At 40.6% G+C, this 17774-nt stretch overlaps 1 protein-coding gene across 2 annotated transcripts in view; it reads right to left on the bottom strand.

The window, feature by feature from the left end:
• Positions 1–17774, bottom strand: part of LOC126297512 (protein inturned) — a 229004-nt gene that overhangs the window by 147321 nt on the left and 63909 nt on the right. For both annotated transcript variants that reach the window (XM_049988398.1, XM_049988397.1), the window contains exon 8: positions 3801–3890. In XM_049988398.1, coding sequence (XP_049844355.1) covers positions 3801–3890 — 90 coding nt within the window. The remainder of the gene's footprint in view (positions 1–3800; positions 3891–17774) is intronic.

Here is a 17774-nt window from a genome sequence, read left to right as displayed (position 1 = left end):
GGCAGGTCAGTTGGTAAATCACGTGGGTGCTTTCACATGTGGCTCTCCCTTTGATCGTGTACACCTTCCGGGTTACAGGACTGGAGTAGGTGGTGGTGGGAGGGTGCATAGGACAGGTTTTACACCGGGGGCGGTTGCAAGGGTAGGAGCCAGAGGGTAGGGGAGGTGGTTTGGGGATTTCATAGGGATGAACCAAGAGGTTACGAAGGTTAGGTGGACGGCGGAAAGACACTCTTGGTGGAGTGGGGAGGATTTCATGAAGGATGGATCTCATTTCGGGGCAGGATTTTAGGAAGTCGTATCCCTGCTGGAGAGCCACATTCAAGGTCTGATCCAGTCCCGGGAAGTATTCTGTTACAAGTGGGGCACTTTTGGGGTTCTTCTGTGAGAGGTTCTGGGTTTGAGGGGATGAGGAAGTGGCTCTGGTTATCTGCTTCTGTACCAGGTTGGGAGGGTAGTTGCGGGATGCGAAAGCTGTTTTCAGGTTGTTGGTGTAATGGTCGAGGGATTCAGGACTGGAGCAGATTCGTTTGCCACGAAGGCCTAGGCTGTAGGGAAGGGACCGTTTGATATGGAATGGGTGGCAGCTGTCATAATGGAGGTACTGTTGCTTGTTGGTGGGTTTGATGTGGACGGATGTGTGCAGCTGGCCATTGGACAGATGGAGGTCAACATCTAGGAAAGTGGCATGGGATTTGGAGTAGGACCAGGTGAATCTGATGGAACCAAAGGAGTTGAGGTTGGAGAGGAAATTCTGGAGTTGTTCTTCACTGTGAGTCCAGATCATGAAGATGTCATCAATAAATCTGTACCAAACTTTGGGTTGGCAGGCTTGGGTAACCAAGAAGGCTTCCTCTAAGCGACCCATAAATAGGTTGGCATACGAGGGGGCCATCCTGGTACCCATGGCTGTTCCCTTTAATTGTTGGTATGTCTGGCCTTCAAAAGTGAAGAAGTTGTGGGTCAGGATGAAGCTGGCTAAGGTGACGAGGAAAGAGGTTTTAGGTAGGGTGGCAGGTGATCGGCGTGAAAGGAAGTGCTCCATTGCAGCGAGGCCCTGGACGTGCGGGATATTTGTGTATAGGGAAGTGGCATCAATGGTTACCAGGATGGTTTCTGGGGGTAACAGACTGGGTACGGATTCCACGCGTTACCAACCCAAAGTTTGGTACAGATTTATTGATGACATCTTCATGATCTGGACTCACAGTGAAGAACAACTCCAGAATTTCCTCTCCAACCTCAACTCCTTTGGTTCCATCAGATTCACCTGGTCCTACTCCAAATCCCATGCCACTTTCCTAGATGTTGACCTCCATCTGTCCAATGGCCAGCTGCACACATCCGTCCACATCAAACCCACCAACAAGCAACAGTACCTCCATTATGACAGCTGCCACCCATTCCATATCAAACGGTCCCTTCCCTACAGCCTAGGCCTTCGTGGCAAACGAATCTGCTCCAGTCCTGAATCCCTCGACCATTACACCAACAACCTGAAAACAGCTTTCGCATCCCGCAACTACCCTCCCAACCTGGTACAGAAGCAGATAACCAGAGCCACTTCCTCATCCCCTCAAACCCAGAACCTCTCACAGAAGAACCCCAAAAGTGCCCCACTTGTAACAGAATACTTCCCGGGACTGGATCAGACCTTGAATGTGGCTCTCCAGCAGGGATACGACTTCCTAAAATCCTGCCCCGAAATGAGATCCATCCTTCATGAAATCCTCCCCACTCCACCAAGAGTGTCTTTCCGCCGTCCACCTAACCTTCGTAACCTCTTGGTTCATCCCTATGAAATCCCCAAACCACCTCCCCTACCCTCTGGCTCCTACCCTTGCAACCGCCCCCGGTGTAAAACCTGTCCTATGCACCCTCCCACCACCACCTACTCCAGTCCTGTAACCCGGAAGGTGTACACGATCAAAGGGAGAGCCACATGTGAAAGCACCCACGTGATTTACCAACTGACCTGCCTGCACTGTGATGCTTTCTATGTGGGAATGACCAGCAACAAACTGTCCATTCGCATGAATGGACACAGGCAGACAGTGTTTGTTGGTAATGAGGATCACCCTGTGGCTAAACATGCCTTGATGCACGGCCAGCACATCTTGGCACAGTGTTACACCGTCCGAGTTATCTGGATACTTCCCACCAACACCAACCTATCCAAACTCCGGAGATGGGAACTCGCCCTTCAGTATATCCTCTCTTCTCGATATCCGCCAGGCCTCAACCTCCGCTAATTTCAAGTTGCCGCCGCTCATACCTCACCTGTCTTTCAACAACTTCTTTGCCTCTGTACTTCCGCCTCGACTGACATCTCTGCCCTTAACTCTTTGCCTTTAAATATGTCTGCTTGTGCCTGTGTATGTGCGGATGGATATGTGTGTGTGTGTGTGTGTGTGTGTGTGTGTGTGTGTGTGTGTGTGTGTGTGTGTGTGTGTGTGCGCGAGTGTACACCTGTCCTTTTTTTCCCCTAAGGGAAGTCTTTCCGCTCCCGGGATTGGAATGACTCCTTACCCTCTCCCTTAAAACCCACATCCTTTCATTTTTCCCTCTCCTTCCCTCTTTCCTGACGAAGCAACTGCCAGTTGCGAAAGCTCGTAATTCTGTGTGTGTGTTTGTGTGTTTTGTTCATGTGCCTGTCTGCCGGCGCTTTCCCGCTTGGTAAGTCTTGGAATCTTTGTTTTTAATATATTTTTCCCATGTGGAAGTTTCTTTCTGTTTTATTGACATTTTAAAAAGACGAACTAGTTTTGGAATACAGCAACATACTCTACTATAAATACATCTAGATTTATAATAATAATTCAATGTGGCTCAACAACCTATCTTTTGACTGGATGCCACTCTGGCAACTTGTGTTTGCCTAATCTATCACAGCAACCCTAGCAGAGGCAGGCAAACTACAGTTTTACATGGAATCTGAACCAGTTGTTGTTCTTAGAAAATCTTAACATCACTGAGATGTGAAGGCTATGTTACAGGCAGACTGCAGATTCCCTAATCTGATCAGGATTAAATCACACAACCTTTCTCTTTCCTGGCAAGTACATTACCATTAGACCACAAGGCCTGACAATCTAGGGTTTGTATATTCTGTATGAAATGATATTACATTTGAAATATAAGTCAGCTGTTTTTTGTTTTCTTTTACATTATATTCTGCATTTTGCATACTCCTTTATTCTTCCACATATTCTAAAAATCTTCAACTTCATGTAGTCTTGGTAAATGGAATTAAGGTTGTTGTAGATCACAGCATTATGTGCAAAGTAATCAGTACTCCCTAAGTATTTCACACATCAAAACTCGAGCTTTCTTTATAGGATGTTAGAATTCCAGGATGATCCATCCAAATTCTTGGGACCTTTATTTACTCTGCTACTGAATAAATAAGGAGCTACAGAAACAATAGTCCATATAAGCAGAGCCTTGCGTATTTGGATAAATTTAGTAATTTAGGAGTGGGATCGGATTTGTAGAAGTTGCATACTAACGAGCATTTCACTTTAGCATCCCTTGACATTTCTAGTCCAGAGTTTAAATGAAGTTGCAAGAATATTTACTTATTTTATACAGAATTTTCTACTTTTTTCAAGATCCAGTAGTTTATGTTGAAGTCCTCAATGGCAGACAGCAAAGCATACAGAGAGATTATAGTAACTGGTTACGCATTTAAAGTGAGAAAACAGACAGACAATTTTATTTACAATGCCTTGAGAAGTCAGAGGTGAGAAGTTTATGGTTTCAGTTTATACAGTTCAAATACTACCAAAATGTATACTGACCTACTATCAGGCACAGCCAGCAGCAATAGTCCATCATTGTGTGGTGAATACAAAATGTGTACCAGTTCATCATTGACCATAACACTGGAACTGGAAAAAAAATTAAAAACACATTCACTTTTCTTCTGCCCAAACAACTCCTTGTGAAAACACAATGTCAGAAACACTACTTGATATCGAGGACCAATGATCTCACTGTTTGGCCCCCTCTCCCAGATCAACCAACCAACCAACCAAGTACTTGATAAGTTAAATAGATTTTAATTTAAACACCATATCATTTCCAAAATTATTTTTTATCATTTCACCAATTTCAATTTTTGAGTGTAACATTATTTTTATAATCACAAACATAAAATAATCCCCACTAGTCGAGTCAATGAAGGAAAATTAGGAAGAAAAATTGTGTAGTCACAAATTTCTGCACAGTGCTATGAGGGAGTGACCTGACACTCCCTCCTGCCACTGTGCAAAAATTTGCAACTACACGATTTTTTCCCCTAATCGAGTTTTTTTGGTCTTCATTGAATGGGCTACACTGCAATATAACGTTTAAAAAGCAACAAAACAATTCATTTTGGGAATTAGTTACTCTGAAAAATGTAGCAGTATTAATAAAAATATACATCAATAACTCAGTTTCAAACAGACAATGCTGGTACAAACAATTTTCAGATGGTACACTTTTAACAATTACGTACTATTAAAAATACTTGGTGAAGCAGTGAACAGCTTGAAATTGAATTTCAAAATGATGCAAAGGTAACCTAAATTAAATTAACTACTATTCTTACTTCTCTAATGTGTACCAAGCTACATTCTGCATAAAGACTGTGGCAGGCACACAAATTTTCGTACAGTGTCCTGACATAACAACCTCGTTAGTCTCTCTAAGATTTTTTACAATCTACAGCTACATCTACATGTACATCAGCACTCTGCAAGCCATCTCATGTTGTGTGGCAGAGGTTAGTTTTGGTACCATTAACTGATCCCCCTATCCCTGTTCCACACTTTAATGGTGAATTAGAAGACTGATTGTGTGTATTAGCTTTAATTTCTCAAATTTTCTCATTATGGTCATTTTGCGAGATGTATGTGGCAGGAGGTAATATGTTGTCCAACTCTTCTCAGAAAGTACTCTCTCAAAATTCCTCTGCTAAACCTCTGCATAATGTACACCACCTCTCTTGTAGGGTTTTCCACTGAAGTTTTTTTTCACATCTTTGAAATACTCTAGCACTGACTAAACGATCCGGTGGTAGAATGCTGTTCTCTTCATTTGATCTTGTCTCTCTCTTGTATCAGTCCTATTGAATAAGGGCCCGACACTGACAAACAGCACTGAAAAATCTGTTGAACAAGTGCCTTGTAAGCCACTTCTTTCATGGATGAGTTACATTTCCTTAAGATTCTTCCTATGAATCTCAGTTTGGCATCTACTTTTCTTACTATTTCTTTGTGTGGTCATTCCACTTAAGATTGCTCTGGACAGTTAAACCTAGATAATCATCTTGGGCTTGAAGATCTTTTCTTCCGTGTTTGCTCTAACAATACGTATGTTTTTGGGTAGGGTCCGTCTTTAGCAAAACACATTTTTTTGGTTTTTTAACCCAAACATATTTCATTGCAGTTGCAGCATCTTCAGTGTGCTTTTATTTTTCATCTGTTAAAGATAAAGAGTGTTCTTTGCTGTTTGTATACATGTAGCTATTAGTTTTTAAATCATAATTACAGATATGTGAAAAAACACATAAATTATGAATTCATAGCTTTTTACCACATGGTGTGGTTTTTCTGATGTGTTGTCTTTCTACAGTGACCGTTTTGTCCCTCAGTTTGTCATCTGCAACCAATTATACCTTAACGTAGATAAATTGTTTAAGCCAAAATTACGATTTGAAAACTTGTTATTTCTATGCCTGAAATTATTCAATTCTGTGTGTGTGTGTGTGTGTGTGTGTGTGTGTGTGTGTGTGCGTGTGCGTGTGCGTGTGTGTGTATTTACATAATGTTTCACTCACATTTTCCTTTTAATCATTTTCATCACTGACAAACACTATACATTGAGTTGTCACTGTCACTGTAACTGTTTCACTGCTTTATCAGCTGTAGAAACAAACACGGTGGCCAGTGGAACAATTGAATATGTAAAAACAATATGGCTGACAGTGGAACAATTGAATGTGTAAAAACAAGATGGCTGACAGTGGAACAGTTGAAGGTGTTCCTGGTGGTTGTTCTGAATTTATTTGTGTTTCTGTGTTTTGTTTGACATGATATCATTAAGTATTTCAGAGATTTTAATGTGATATCCTAGATCCAGGTGAATTTTGAATAACTCAATATTAAGTTCCTGCTTTTTTGTATGTAGGTTTTTAATTTCTTGCTTCAGCCAATCAATTTCAGCTTTGTGTTTGGCATGACGAGCTGCAGGTGACATACTGTTTACATTTACATGTATATAGTTAGGTATTACATTATGTGAAAGACAAATTCTATTGAATTTTATATTTAAAATAGTTTGATATAACTTTGCTATAGTGTTACGGAATTTGTTGTAGAGCTTGCTCAGAAATGCCTGGCAGGGATCATCTTGGGGTTGAAGCTCTTTTCTTCCGTGTTTGCTCTAACAGTACATATGTTTTTGGATAGGGTCAGTCTTTAGCAAAACACAATTTTCTGTTTTATAGCCCAAACATGTTTCACTGCAGTTGCATCATCTTCAGTGGGCTTTTATTTTTCATCTGTTAAAGATAAAGAGTGTTCTTTGCTGTTTGTATACATGTAGCTATTAGTTTTTTAATTGTAATTACAGATATTTAAAAAAACACATAAATTACGAATTCATACCTTTTTACCACTTGGTGTGGTTTTTCTGATGTGTTGTGTTTCTACAGTGACCGTTTTGTTCCACAGTTTGTCAATTGAAAACTTGTTATTTCTATGCCTGAAACTACACTCCTGGAAATGGAAAAAAGAACACATTGACACCTGTGTGTCAGACCCACCATACTTGCTCCGGACACTGCGAGAGGGCTGTACAAGCAATGATCACGTGCACGGCACAGCGGACACACCAGGAACCGCGGTGTTGGCCGTCGAATGGCGCTAGCTGCGTAGCATTTGTGCACAGCCGCCGTCAGTGTCAGCCAGTTTGCCGTGGCATACGGAGCTCCATCGCAGTCTTTAACACTGGTAGCATGCCGCGACAGCGTGGACGTGAACCGTATGTGCAGTTGACGGACTTTGAGTGAGGGCATATAGTGGGCATGCGGGAGGCCGGGTGGACAAACCACTGAATTGGTCAACACGTGGGGCGTGAGGTCTCTACAGTACACTGATGATGTCGCCAGTGGTCGGCGGCAGGTGCACGTGCCCGTCAACCTGGGACCAGACCGCAGCGATGCACGGATGCACGCCAAGACCGTAGGATCCTACGCAGTGCCGTAGGGGACCGCACCGCCACTTCCCAGCAAATCAGGGACACTGTTGCTCCTGGGGTATTGGCGAGGACCATTCGCAACCATCTCCATGAAGCTGGGTTACGGTCCCGCACACCGTTAGGCCGTCTTCCGCTCACGCCCCAACATCGTGCAGCCCGCCTCCAGTGGTGTCGCGACCAGCGTGAATGGAGGGACGAATGGAGACGTGTCGTCTTCAGCGATGAGAGTCGCTTCTGCCTTGGTGCCAATGATGGTCGTATGCGTGTTTGGCGCCGTGCAGGTGAGCGCCACAATCAGGACTGAATACGACCGAGGCACACAGGGCCAACACCCGGCATAATGGTGTGGGGAGCGATCTCCTACACTGGCCGTACACCTCTGGTGATCGTCGAGGGGACACTGAATAGTGCACGGTACATCCAAACCGTCATCGAACCCATCGTTCTACCATTCCTAGACCGGCAAGGGAACTTGCTGTTCCAACAGGACAATGCACGTCCGCATGTATCCCATGCCACCCAACGTGCTCTAGAAGGTGTAAGTCAACTACCCTGGCCAGCAAGATCTCCGGATCTGTCCCCCATTGAGCATGTTTGGGACTGGATGAAGCGTCGTCTCACGCGGTCTGCACGTCCAGCACGAACGCTGGTCCAACTGAGGTGCCAGGTGGAAATGGCATGGCAAGCCGTTCCACAGGACTACATCCAGCATCTCTACGATCATCTCCATGGGAGAATAGCAGCCTGCATTGCTGCGAAAGGTGGATATACACTGTACTAGTGCCGACATTGTGCATGCTCTGTTGCCTGTGTCTATGTGCCTGTGGTTCTGTCAGTGTGATCATGTGATGTATCTGACCCCAGGAATGTGTCAATAAAGTTTCCCCTTCCTGGGACAATGAATTCAGGGTGTTCTTATTTCAATTTCCAGGAGTGTATTTAATTCTGTGTGTGTGTCTATTTACATAATGTTTCACTTACATAACAAGTGTTCAAATTGTAATTTTGGCTTAAACAATTTATCTACTTTAAGGTATAAGTGGTTGCAGATGACAAACTATGGAACAAAACGGTCACTTTAGAAACACAACACATCAGAAAAACCACACCATGTGGTAAAAAGGTATGAATTAGTAATTTATGTGTTTTTTCACATATCTGTAATAATGATTAAAAACTAATAGCTACATGTATACAAACAGCAAAGAACACTCTTTATCTTTAACAGGTGAGAAATAAAAGTCCATTGAAGATGCTGCAACTGCAGTGAAACATGTTTGGGTTAAAAAACAAAATTGTGTTTTGCTAAAGGCAGACCCTATACAAAAACATATGTATACTCCTAGATACTTTATGGTTCATATTGCTTCCAGTAATTTGTCATCAATAGTACAAGCGTACAGTAGCAGATTTCTTTTTCTATGTGTGTGCAATATGTTACATTTATTTATGTTATGGGTCAACTACCAGATCCTGCACCATTCGCCAATCCTCTGTAGGTCACTATGCACAATGATACCATCTTCTACTATTGATATTTTTGTATAGACAACTGCATCATCTGCAAACAGTCTTAAAGAGCTTCCAAGGTTTCATACTAGATCATTTATGTAAATTGTAAACAGTAAGTGCCCTATCACACTTCCTTGGGATACTCCAGGAATTACCTTTACATCTGTCAACTTTGTTCCAATAAAAGTGATGTGTTGAGTTTCATCTGCAAAGAATTCCTGAATCCAGTTGCAAATCTGGTCTGATACTTGGTAAGCTCATATCTTATTCATTAACAGCAGTGTGGGACATCATAAATGTTTGTCTAAAGTCAAGGAATATGGCATCAATCTGAACACCATTGGCTACAGTGCTGTGGATTTCATGGAGGAACAGAGCAAGCTGAGTTTAAAAGTTCTCTGCTTGCTGAGCTCATGTTGATTTTTACAAAGGAGACTGTTGTGCTCAAGAAAGTCATAATTCTTGAGCATAAAAATTTTTCCAAAATTCTGCAAGGCACTGACGTCAATGAAAGAGGTCTGTAATATTGTGCGTCTGTCCTATGATGCTTCTTGAAAACAGGAATGACCTGTGCTTTTTTCCAGTTGCTCAGTACCCTAGAAGGGCATCAAGTTATGTATTATTATTTATTTACATGTCAAGTTCCGTAGGACCAAATTGAGGAGCAAATCTCCAAGGACACGAAACGTGTCAGTACATGAAATTACAACATAAAAGTAATAACAGATAAAAATAAATGTTTATGAACCCAAAATATTCAGCCCATATGTTTAAGTAAACGCAATCAACAATACAACAAGAATCATCTTAATTTTTCAAGAAACTCCTTGACACAATCGAAGGAGTCAGTAATGAGGGAACTCTTCAGTTTCAATTTGAAAGCACGTGGATTAATGCTAAGATTTTTGAATTTGAGTGGTAGCTTATTGTAAACGGATGCAGCAGTATACTGCACACCTTTCTGACCAAGAGTTAAGGAAATCCGATCCAAATGCATGTTTGATTTCTGCTGAGTATTAACTGAGTGAAAGCTGCTTATTCTTGGGAATAAGCTAATACTGTTAACAAGAAACAACAGTAAGGAATGTATATATTGAGAGGTCAATATCAAAATACCCAGACTCGTGAACAGGGGTTGCCAAGAGGTTTGTAAACTTGCATAACTTATTGTAAAAACTGCCCATTTCTGAGCTAAAAATACCCTTTTAGAATCGGAAGAGCTACCCCAAAATATAATATCATATGACATAAGCAAATGAAAATCAGCAATCAGATACTGTTTGAATAGTAAAAATGGCAGCATTAAGTCTTTGAACAGGATCCTGAACATGGGCTTTCCACGACAGCTTACTATCTATCTGAAAACCTAGAAATTTGAACTGTTCAGTTTCACCAATCATATGCCAATTCTGTGAAATTAAAACATCAGGTTTTGTTGAATTGAGTGTAAGAAATTGCAAAAACTGAGTCCTACTGTGATTTAGTGTTAGTTTATTTTCTACAAGCCATGAACTTAGGTCATGAAATGCACAATTTGAAACCAAGCCAATGTTGCACTCAACATCCCTTACTACCAAGCTAGTGTTATCAGCAAACAGAAATATTTTAGAGTTACCTGTAATACTAGAAGCCATATCATTTATATAAATAAGAAACAGGAGTGGCCCCAACACTTATCCTTGGAGCACCCCTCCTTGACTGTACTCCACTCAGACCCCATATCACAGTCATTCTCAACACTGTGAATAATGACCTTTTGCTGTCTGTTGCTAAAGTAAGAGGTGAACTAATTGTGAGCGACTTCCTGTATTCTGTAATGGTCCAACTTTTGGAGCAATATTTTGTAACCAACACAATCAAATGCCTTAGTTAAATAAAAAAAATGTGCCTACCATTCAAAACCTTTTGTTTAACCCATCCAGTACCTCACAGAGAAAAGAGAATATAGCACTTTCAATTGTTAAATGACTTTCTAAATCCGAACTGTACATTTGATAGCAAATCATGTGATAAAGAAAGATCAATTATCCTTATATACACAGCCTTTTCAACAGCTTTTGCAAACACTGATGGCATAGAAATATGTCTAAAATTATTTACATTATCCCTTTCTTCCTTTTTATAAATCTGCTTTACTAATGAGTACTTAAATCGTCCAGGAAACTGACCATTCCTACAGGCAAAATTACAAACATGGCTAAATACAGGGCTAACATGTGCAGCACAGTACTTTAATATTCTGCTAGACACTCTATCATAACCATTAGAGTCCTTAGTCTTCAGTGATTTAATTACTGACTCAACCTCCCTATTGTCTGTATCACACAAGAGTATTTCAGACATAAATCTCGGAATGGCATTTGCCAAAAAGTTATATGATTCCCTGTAGAAACTAATTTTTTATTTAACTCACCAGAAAAGCTCAGAAAATTATTGTTAAATACTGTACATATATCTGATTTATCAGTAACAGAAATATTTTTACTGTGAACTGACTTTATACCATCAACCTTGTGCTTCTGACCAGACACTTCCTTCACAACTGACCATATGGTTTTAATTTTATCCAGTGAATTAGCTAATCTATTTGCATACCACATACTTTTTGCCTTCCTAGTAACATTTTTAAGTAGCTTAAAATACTGGTTGTAATGTGCTACTATAGCTTGATTGTGATTACTTCTAACATCATAATTCCCACTTTGTTCTATAAAATATTATTATCCCACAAGTCAGCCACCCGGGCTGCCTATTACTGCTAATACCCCATTTAGAACATTCTAATGCAAAGCAACTCTCAAAGAGCATGAGAAATGTGTTAAAGAAAGCATTATATTTATCATCAATGTTATTGGCACTGTGAACGTGCTGCCACTATTGTTCCTTGATGAGGTTTAAAAAACTCTCTATTGCTGTTGGATTAACTTTCCTACATAGTTTGTAATTATATGTGACATTTGTTGGAGAACTAAAGTCTTTAAATGTTTAAATTTGTGCATCATGATCTGAAAGGCCATTCACACCTCTACTAACAGAATGCCCATCTAGTAATGAAGAATGAATAAAAATATTGTCTATGACTGTGCTACTGTTCCCCTGCACCATAAATGGAAAAAACACGATCTGCATCAGATCATATGAATTTAGGAGATCTACCAACATCCTTTTCCTTGCACCATCATATACAAAATTAATATTGAAGTCACCACATGCAACTAATTTCTGGTACTTCCTACAAAGTGAATCAAGAACTCTCTCTACCTTGAGCAGAAATGCTCTGAAATCTCAGAGTTAGGGGACCTATAAACAACAATAATTAGAACTTTAGTTTCACTAAATTCAACTTCCCTTGCACAACATTCAAATATCTGTTCAGTGCTGTGCCGTGATACGTCTATGGACTCAAATGGAATATTGTTTTTTTACGTACGTGGCCACTCCCACACCCTACAAGGAACTTTTTGAAAACAGCCAGCTAATCTGTATTCTGGTAAAGGAAGCCTCTGAATTGTCAAATTATTTAAGTGGTCCTCTGATATACCAATACTCTCAGAGTCAACATCTATAAGCATTTCACTAACTTTATCTCTAATACCTCTTATATTTTGATGAAATATGCTAATTTGTTTTCTACTTGGAAACATTACATCCTTAGAAGGTGAGCCCTTAGAGGGACTACCTTTAAGCACATATACCTATCAGCTGACGTCAATCTACAAAGGTGGAGCTCTAATACCAACTACTACAAGAATTTTTCCATGAGTCATCCCACCACCGCCACCACCCACTACACTGTCACCTACAAGCTTTGCCAGCTTCCCCTTCCTATACCTATTGAGGTACAGGCCATGCCTAGTGAATCCCGATCCACTGATAGACCCAACTGGTACCACTGAGATGTGACCCATGCTCTCTGCCATTAGCACCCTCTGCAGCCCCGTGTTAATGCACCTAACAACCATATGAAGATGAGACAGATCATGATGCTGAAACAGTTGCACTAAATGCACTTTAGTGCCACCAGTTTGAGTAGATATCTTTAGGTCACCACCTACATCATATTCCCCATCCCTATCAAGACTGTTTTCTGCTCCACCCACTATCACTACTTGATCCTCCTCTGTAAAATTCCTACATATCACCCCTATGCAGTCAGTCACTTGAACCAACCTTGCACTAGGCTTCACAATGCTGGTTACCTGGTACTCACTCCCCAACGCTTCCTGCAACTACTGGCCCACACCTCTACCGTGCGAACTACCTAGCAGCAGAACCTTCTTCTTTCTGTTAGACTTTGCAACTGATCTATGCCTCCCAACTGCTGAGAACTGCTGCAGGTTTCCTACACCTACAGTTACAAGAGGTTACTCTCTACTCAACCCTGACAGTTGGTCAAATCTACTGCAAATACGCAAAATATAACTGTCTGAATACCACCTCCTCCTAGCTGCCTCCTTGCCAACTACCTATCCCATTCCCCACCACCCTTCACCCTTCTCAACCTACCTAGATCCTTCTTTGCACGTTTTAACTTCACCTGAAGGGCACAGATCTTATGCCCCTGCACCTCTATCAACTTATTTCTACTACAGATTCTGCATTCCCAGGAGAGGATCTCGCTAGAATGCCCACTGGCTTCCCCACTGCATTCCCCACAATGAAAATGTCTTGAACAAATCCCACACCATAACCCACTACCCACAAACCTATGACAGAACCCACACTTCTCACTCATGGTAAAATTTTACAGTTACTGAAAAAAAAATGTGTACATTACCGAAGTTCAGTTACAGCAGTAGAACTATTTATAGAACTAACAATAGTGGTCTCAAAATTCTCTGTCTACTAAGAAAGCAAATACTTTATTAATACTACTACACCACAGCTAATAGCAATACCAACAAAACTTCACAAAAGTATTATCTAAAACCTAAAATTCAAATGGCCACTGCGACACTCAACAAAGTTACTGAATGAAAATTTTCCTGAAATATTTCACTAGAAACAATAAGAAACGTCAGCTGAAAACTAAAGCATGAAAGTTAGTAAATGACTTCAAGGCACAGAAGACTCTAAAAAACACAGTGAGTGAACATTTCCACAAGTTTATTAAATCATTATTTCACCACAAACAGTATGAAACACCGCTAAAAACTATTCCATTTAATAACTGTACAAAAGTGCACAAATAAGTATGTCAGTATTTAGCTTTTTAGCCCTTACAGCTGCAGTGCACGCCACAAAATGTAAACACATAGATATCTCGTTTGGTACTAATACCTTTCCATTAATAAGTAGTTGTTGTTGCTTCTTTTATTCCACAATTGGTTATCTCAATATCTGTCATTTTGACATTCGTATGATGATTCAAAGAAGGGACCTTATTACGATCCGTAGTGAAACACTTTCACAAAATCAAATTCAATATTTTGGTGTTCTCTCTGTTATCTTCTGTTCTGGTGCCTGTATGGTCACTGAGTGACTAAATAGGTGATTTCAAATTGCTTACTGATTTTACATAAGACCCAAACCTCTTAAGGTTTTTAATTGGCTGGAAAAATTTTACTTTCAAAGTCACTGAACATTATTACTCTCCTTATGTTCATTTTTGCTTCATTCAGCTTTTGTTTGTCTGTTAGGTTTTTACTTCTGTTAAATCACAGTCATAGGACAAATTTAATTTAAATAACTGCAACATGTGAACTGAATAAATCTTCACTTAAGACGTTCTGAGTGTGCTCCCAAAAGCAGAAACTATGCCTTCAGTAGAACATAGCTCCGGTAATTACTTTCTTACAAGAAGATACTGATAATTAGAAGTCAAGTTGCTGATAATTACTTCCTAGAACCACTATAGAAAGATATAGACAACATACACTCCTAAGAAAGAATTAGAAAGCATGTGCTTTACAGGCAGTCAAAAGCAGAATGAAACCATTGTGAAAGAGCCCAAATAGAAGTATAACTCTCATTTTGTACTCTACTCACTTCCCCAATTCACCAGTTCTGCCACAAGTTATTAGCTGCTCCACGTATAAAATCGAGGAAGCACATGAATCACAATGACAACAAGTAAACTCAGTCACTTCCAAACATAACCTTAAACAATGAAATTAAAAAATGCAGGGATTTAATTAACTTACATTCAAGATCTTCAGTTGTGAGTCACATTAGATAGTTTCTAGTAGACTTCCACATTTTTTTGGGAACTTCAGTTCCTTCCAAAACTATTTAATGCCCATAAAAAACTGGCATTTCACCTAATGGAGAATCAGCTTACAAGTTAAGCATCTCACATGTTCTTCACTGCATGCTACGTTGGAAATTTTAACAATAATGTGATCCAAATTGTTTAGAAAAAAATGGTTCAAATGGCTCTGAGTACTATGGGACTTAACATCGGTGGTCATCAGTCCCCTAGAACTTAGAATTACTTAAACCTAACTAACCTAAGGACATCATACACATCCATGCCCGAGGCAGGATTCGAACCTGCGACCGTAGCGGTTACGCAGTCCCAGACTGTAGTGCCTAGAACCGCACGGCCACACCAGCTGGCCAATTGTTTAGAGATTCATAAAATATTACATCCTGTAAACTGCTGATACAGAGTTTTCCTGTTGCTGTATTTTCCACATTTGTAAGAGCAGTGTGACTTTTCCAATGGTTACATGAGCAATGTCTTCCTGTAGCACAATCATAATCTGTAACAGATGTATGCAAAGAGGTGCGATTCTTCAATTTCTCCTGGCATACTTTTTGACTGAACAGTCAATAGGTGTACTGCTAGTCCACAGTGCCTGACGACCACAATATTTCAGTGATCAGAAATGTATCAATAATAATAATAATAATAATAATAATAATAATAATCATGTGTGCTGTTGAACTGAGCTCCAAAGAGTGTGCAGTTAACTTATATCACCTCCTACTAGAGCCACTAGAACACAATGGTCAGAAATCTGACAAGAAAACCACTGGCCTTTTCAGGCTTGTCCTAAGCTCCACATAGTTTTTATTTAATGGATAATACTATGAGCAAACAGAGGGAGTTGCAATGGGCACCCTACTCTCACCAATGGCTGCAAATTTGTATATGGAGCACATTGAGAAAGAGGCCCTGATGTCATCCAAATGGAAATCCACCTGCTTTTCCATTATGTGGATGACACATTTGTCATCTGCCCCCTGGAAGAGACAAATTCCTTGACTTCCTTGTAAATCTGAACTCCACACTTCCCAACATCAAATTCACTATGGAGACTGCAGAAGAAGGAAGACTAACATTCCTGTAAATCATGGTCAATAGAAGAGATGATAAAAGAGTAGAACACGGTGTATACTGTAAGAAAATTCATGGTGACCTGTATCTGCACACAGTAGAGCCACCATCCTGAGCAGAGTAATGGGGTACTAAGAACACTAGTGCACAGGGATCACACAATCTCAGGTGCAGAGTGTCTGCTCCAGGGGCTGGTAACCCAAGAACTGTGTTCTGAAAAAATGGATCCTCAGAGTGACAGATTAAGTGCGCTCTTTATTGCACCACTACAGCACAACCAGTGGAGACAAAATAAATCATGAAGGAAGAGGTAGCCACAGCCTTTAGCCTGTACAGTGGCATGCTATCAGGAAATGTTGGGTGCATACTGCAAACGCACTGTGTAAGAACTGTCTTTTGTCCACCCAACGAAAGACGGACGTTATTGGGGAGTGTCGAAGATGACCTCAGTTTGCAGAAGGCCGGGTATATCAGTTTCTGTGCCAATGTGACAAGACATATATTGGACAAACAGTATGCACCAATGAAGATCACCAGAACACCAGCAGCACACTTGACATGTATCCCAACAAGTCCGTGGACAAAGAGCACTGTTTGTCAGAGATGCATGTGATGGAATACAAATGTACAAGGATTTTAGCACAGACTTCCAAATACTGGGACAGTGTCATTTGAGAAACCATAAAAATTCACATCAGGGAAAATCTTATCAATCAAGACTGCAGTTATAATCTCAGAAAGGCTTGCGGTGGGAGCAGATGTAAGTCAGCCATGCTCCCTCAGGAGGTCAGTTCATCAGCAAACCTGACAATGTCAATATGGTGAGATATTGGACAGATTCCAACCTATATGGCACAGACTCTTAGGGATTTTGTAATTCTTCTTGCTTAGTTAAGCATGTAACCTATTCAAAGATAAACCAAACATTCCACTATTGAGTTTATTTTAAGTCTTCAGCATATGTTGAGAATCAGATTGGGCTCTTGTGAAATTATGTGGAACACACAACATTTTATTAACTATAACTTTCAGTTTCAAAAGTCTCTCTCTCTATTTTTCCTTACGACAATGACAGTTTTATGATTTCAGTCCACTCAGTTTATGAACTTTTGTGGAAACAATGGTATCTGCAAAGTATTTTCTGTCCCTTTTCGTCCCACCTCTTATGGTGAAGGTGAGCCCTTCATGTACACATTTAAAATGCAAATGACTACAGCCATCACTACTGCTAACAAGAAAAATGCACTGCATGCTTTTATATCAGCTTCCAGGAACATCCCAAACCAGGGCCTATCACCATTTGAAAACTTACATGGCTATTGGCAGCACATGATACTGGACCTCCCACAGCTGGTGCCATAATACCTGACATTCAGTGGCTGCGTAGAATATACAGTGAACACCACAGAGTCCACATAAACGACCAGGTCCTAGGATGGGTTTCAGGCATTGTTACAATCAGTCAGGCCAGCATGATGTTTGACATGGAAGCAAATGGGGTGTGCTTAATGTAGCATGCTCTTAACTGGTACCCACAGAACCAGCAACAGCCCAGACTCCTCAATTATTGGCCCCAGCCCTGAACCCCTTTTGGAGCCTTCACATCATCCTGTCCCTAGTTATCACCTACCCCCATGAGATCTACCACTCCTATTAGTACTGTATCAACTTTGTCCTCTATTTTTTGTCTCAAAGACCTTCTCTGGTCTTGGGCAACAGACCACAATTCATGCCA

This window comes from Schistocerca gregaria, chromosome X (genome assembly GCF_023897955.1).
Source record: "Schistocerca gregaria isolate iqSchGreg1 chromosome X, iqSchGreg1.2, whole genome shotgun sequence".
Taxonomy (NCBI): Eukaryota; Metazoa; Arthropoda; class Insecta; order Orthoptera; family Acrididae; genus Schistocerca; species Schistocerca gregaria.
Note: the sequence above shows the minus strand (reverse complement) of the source record. Positions and strands in the feature narration are given on the sequence as shown.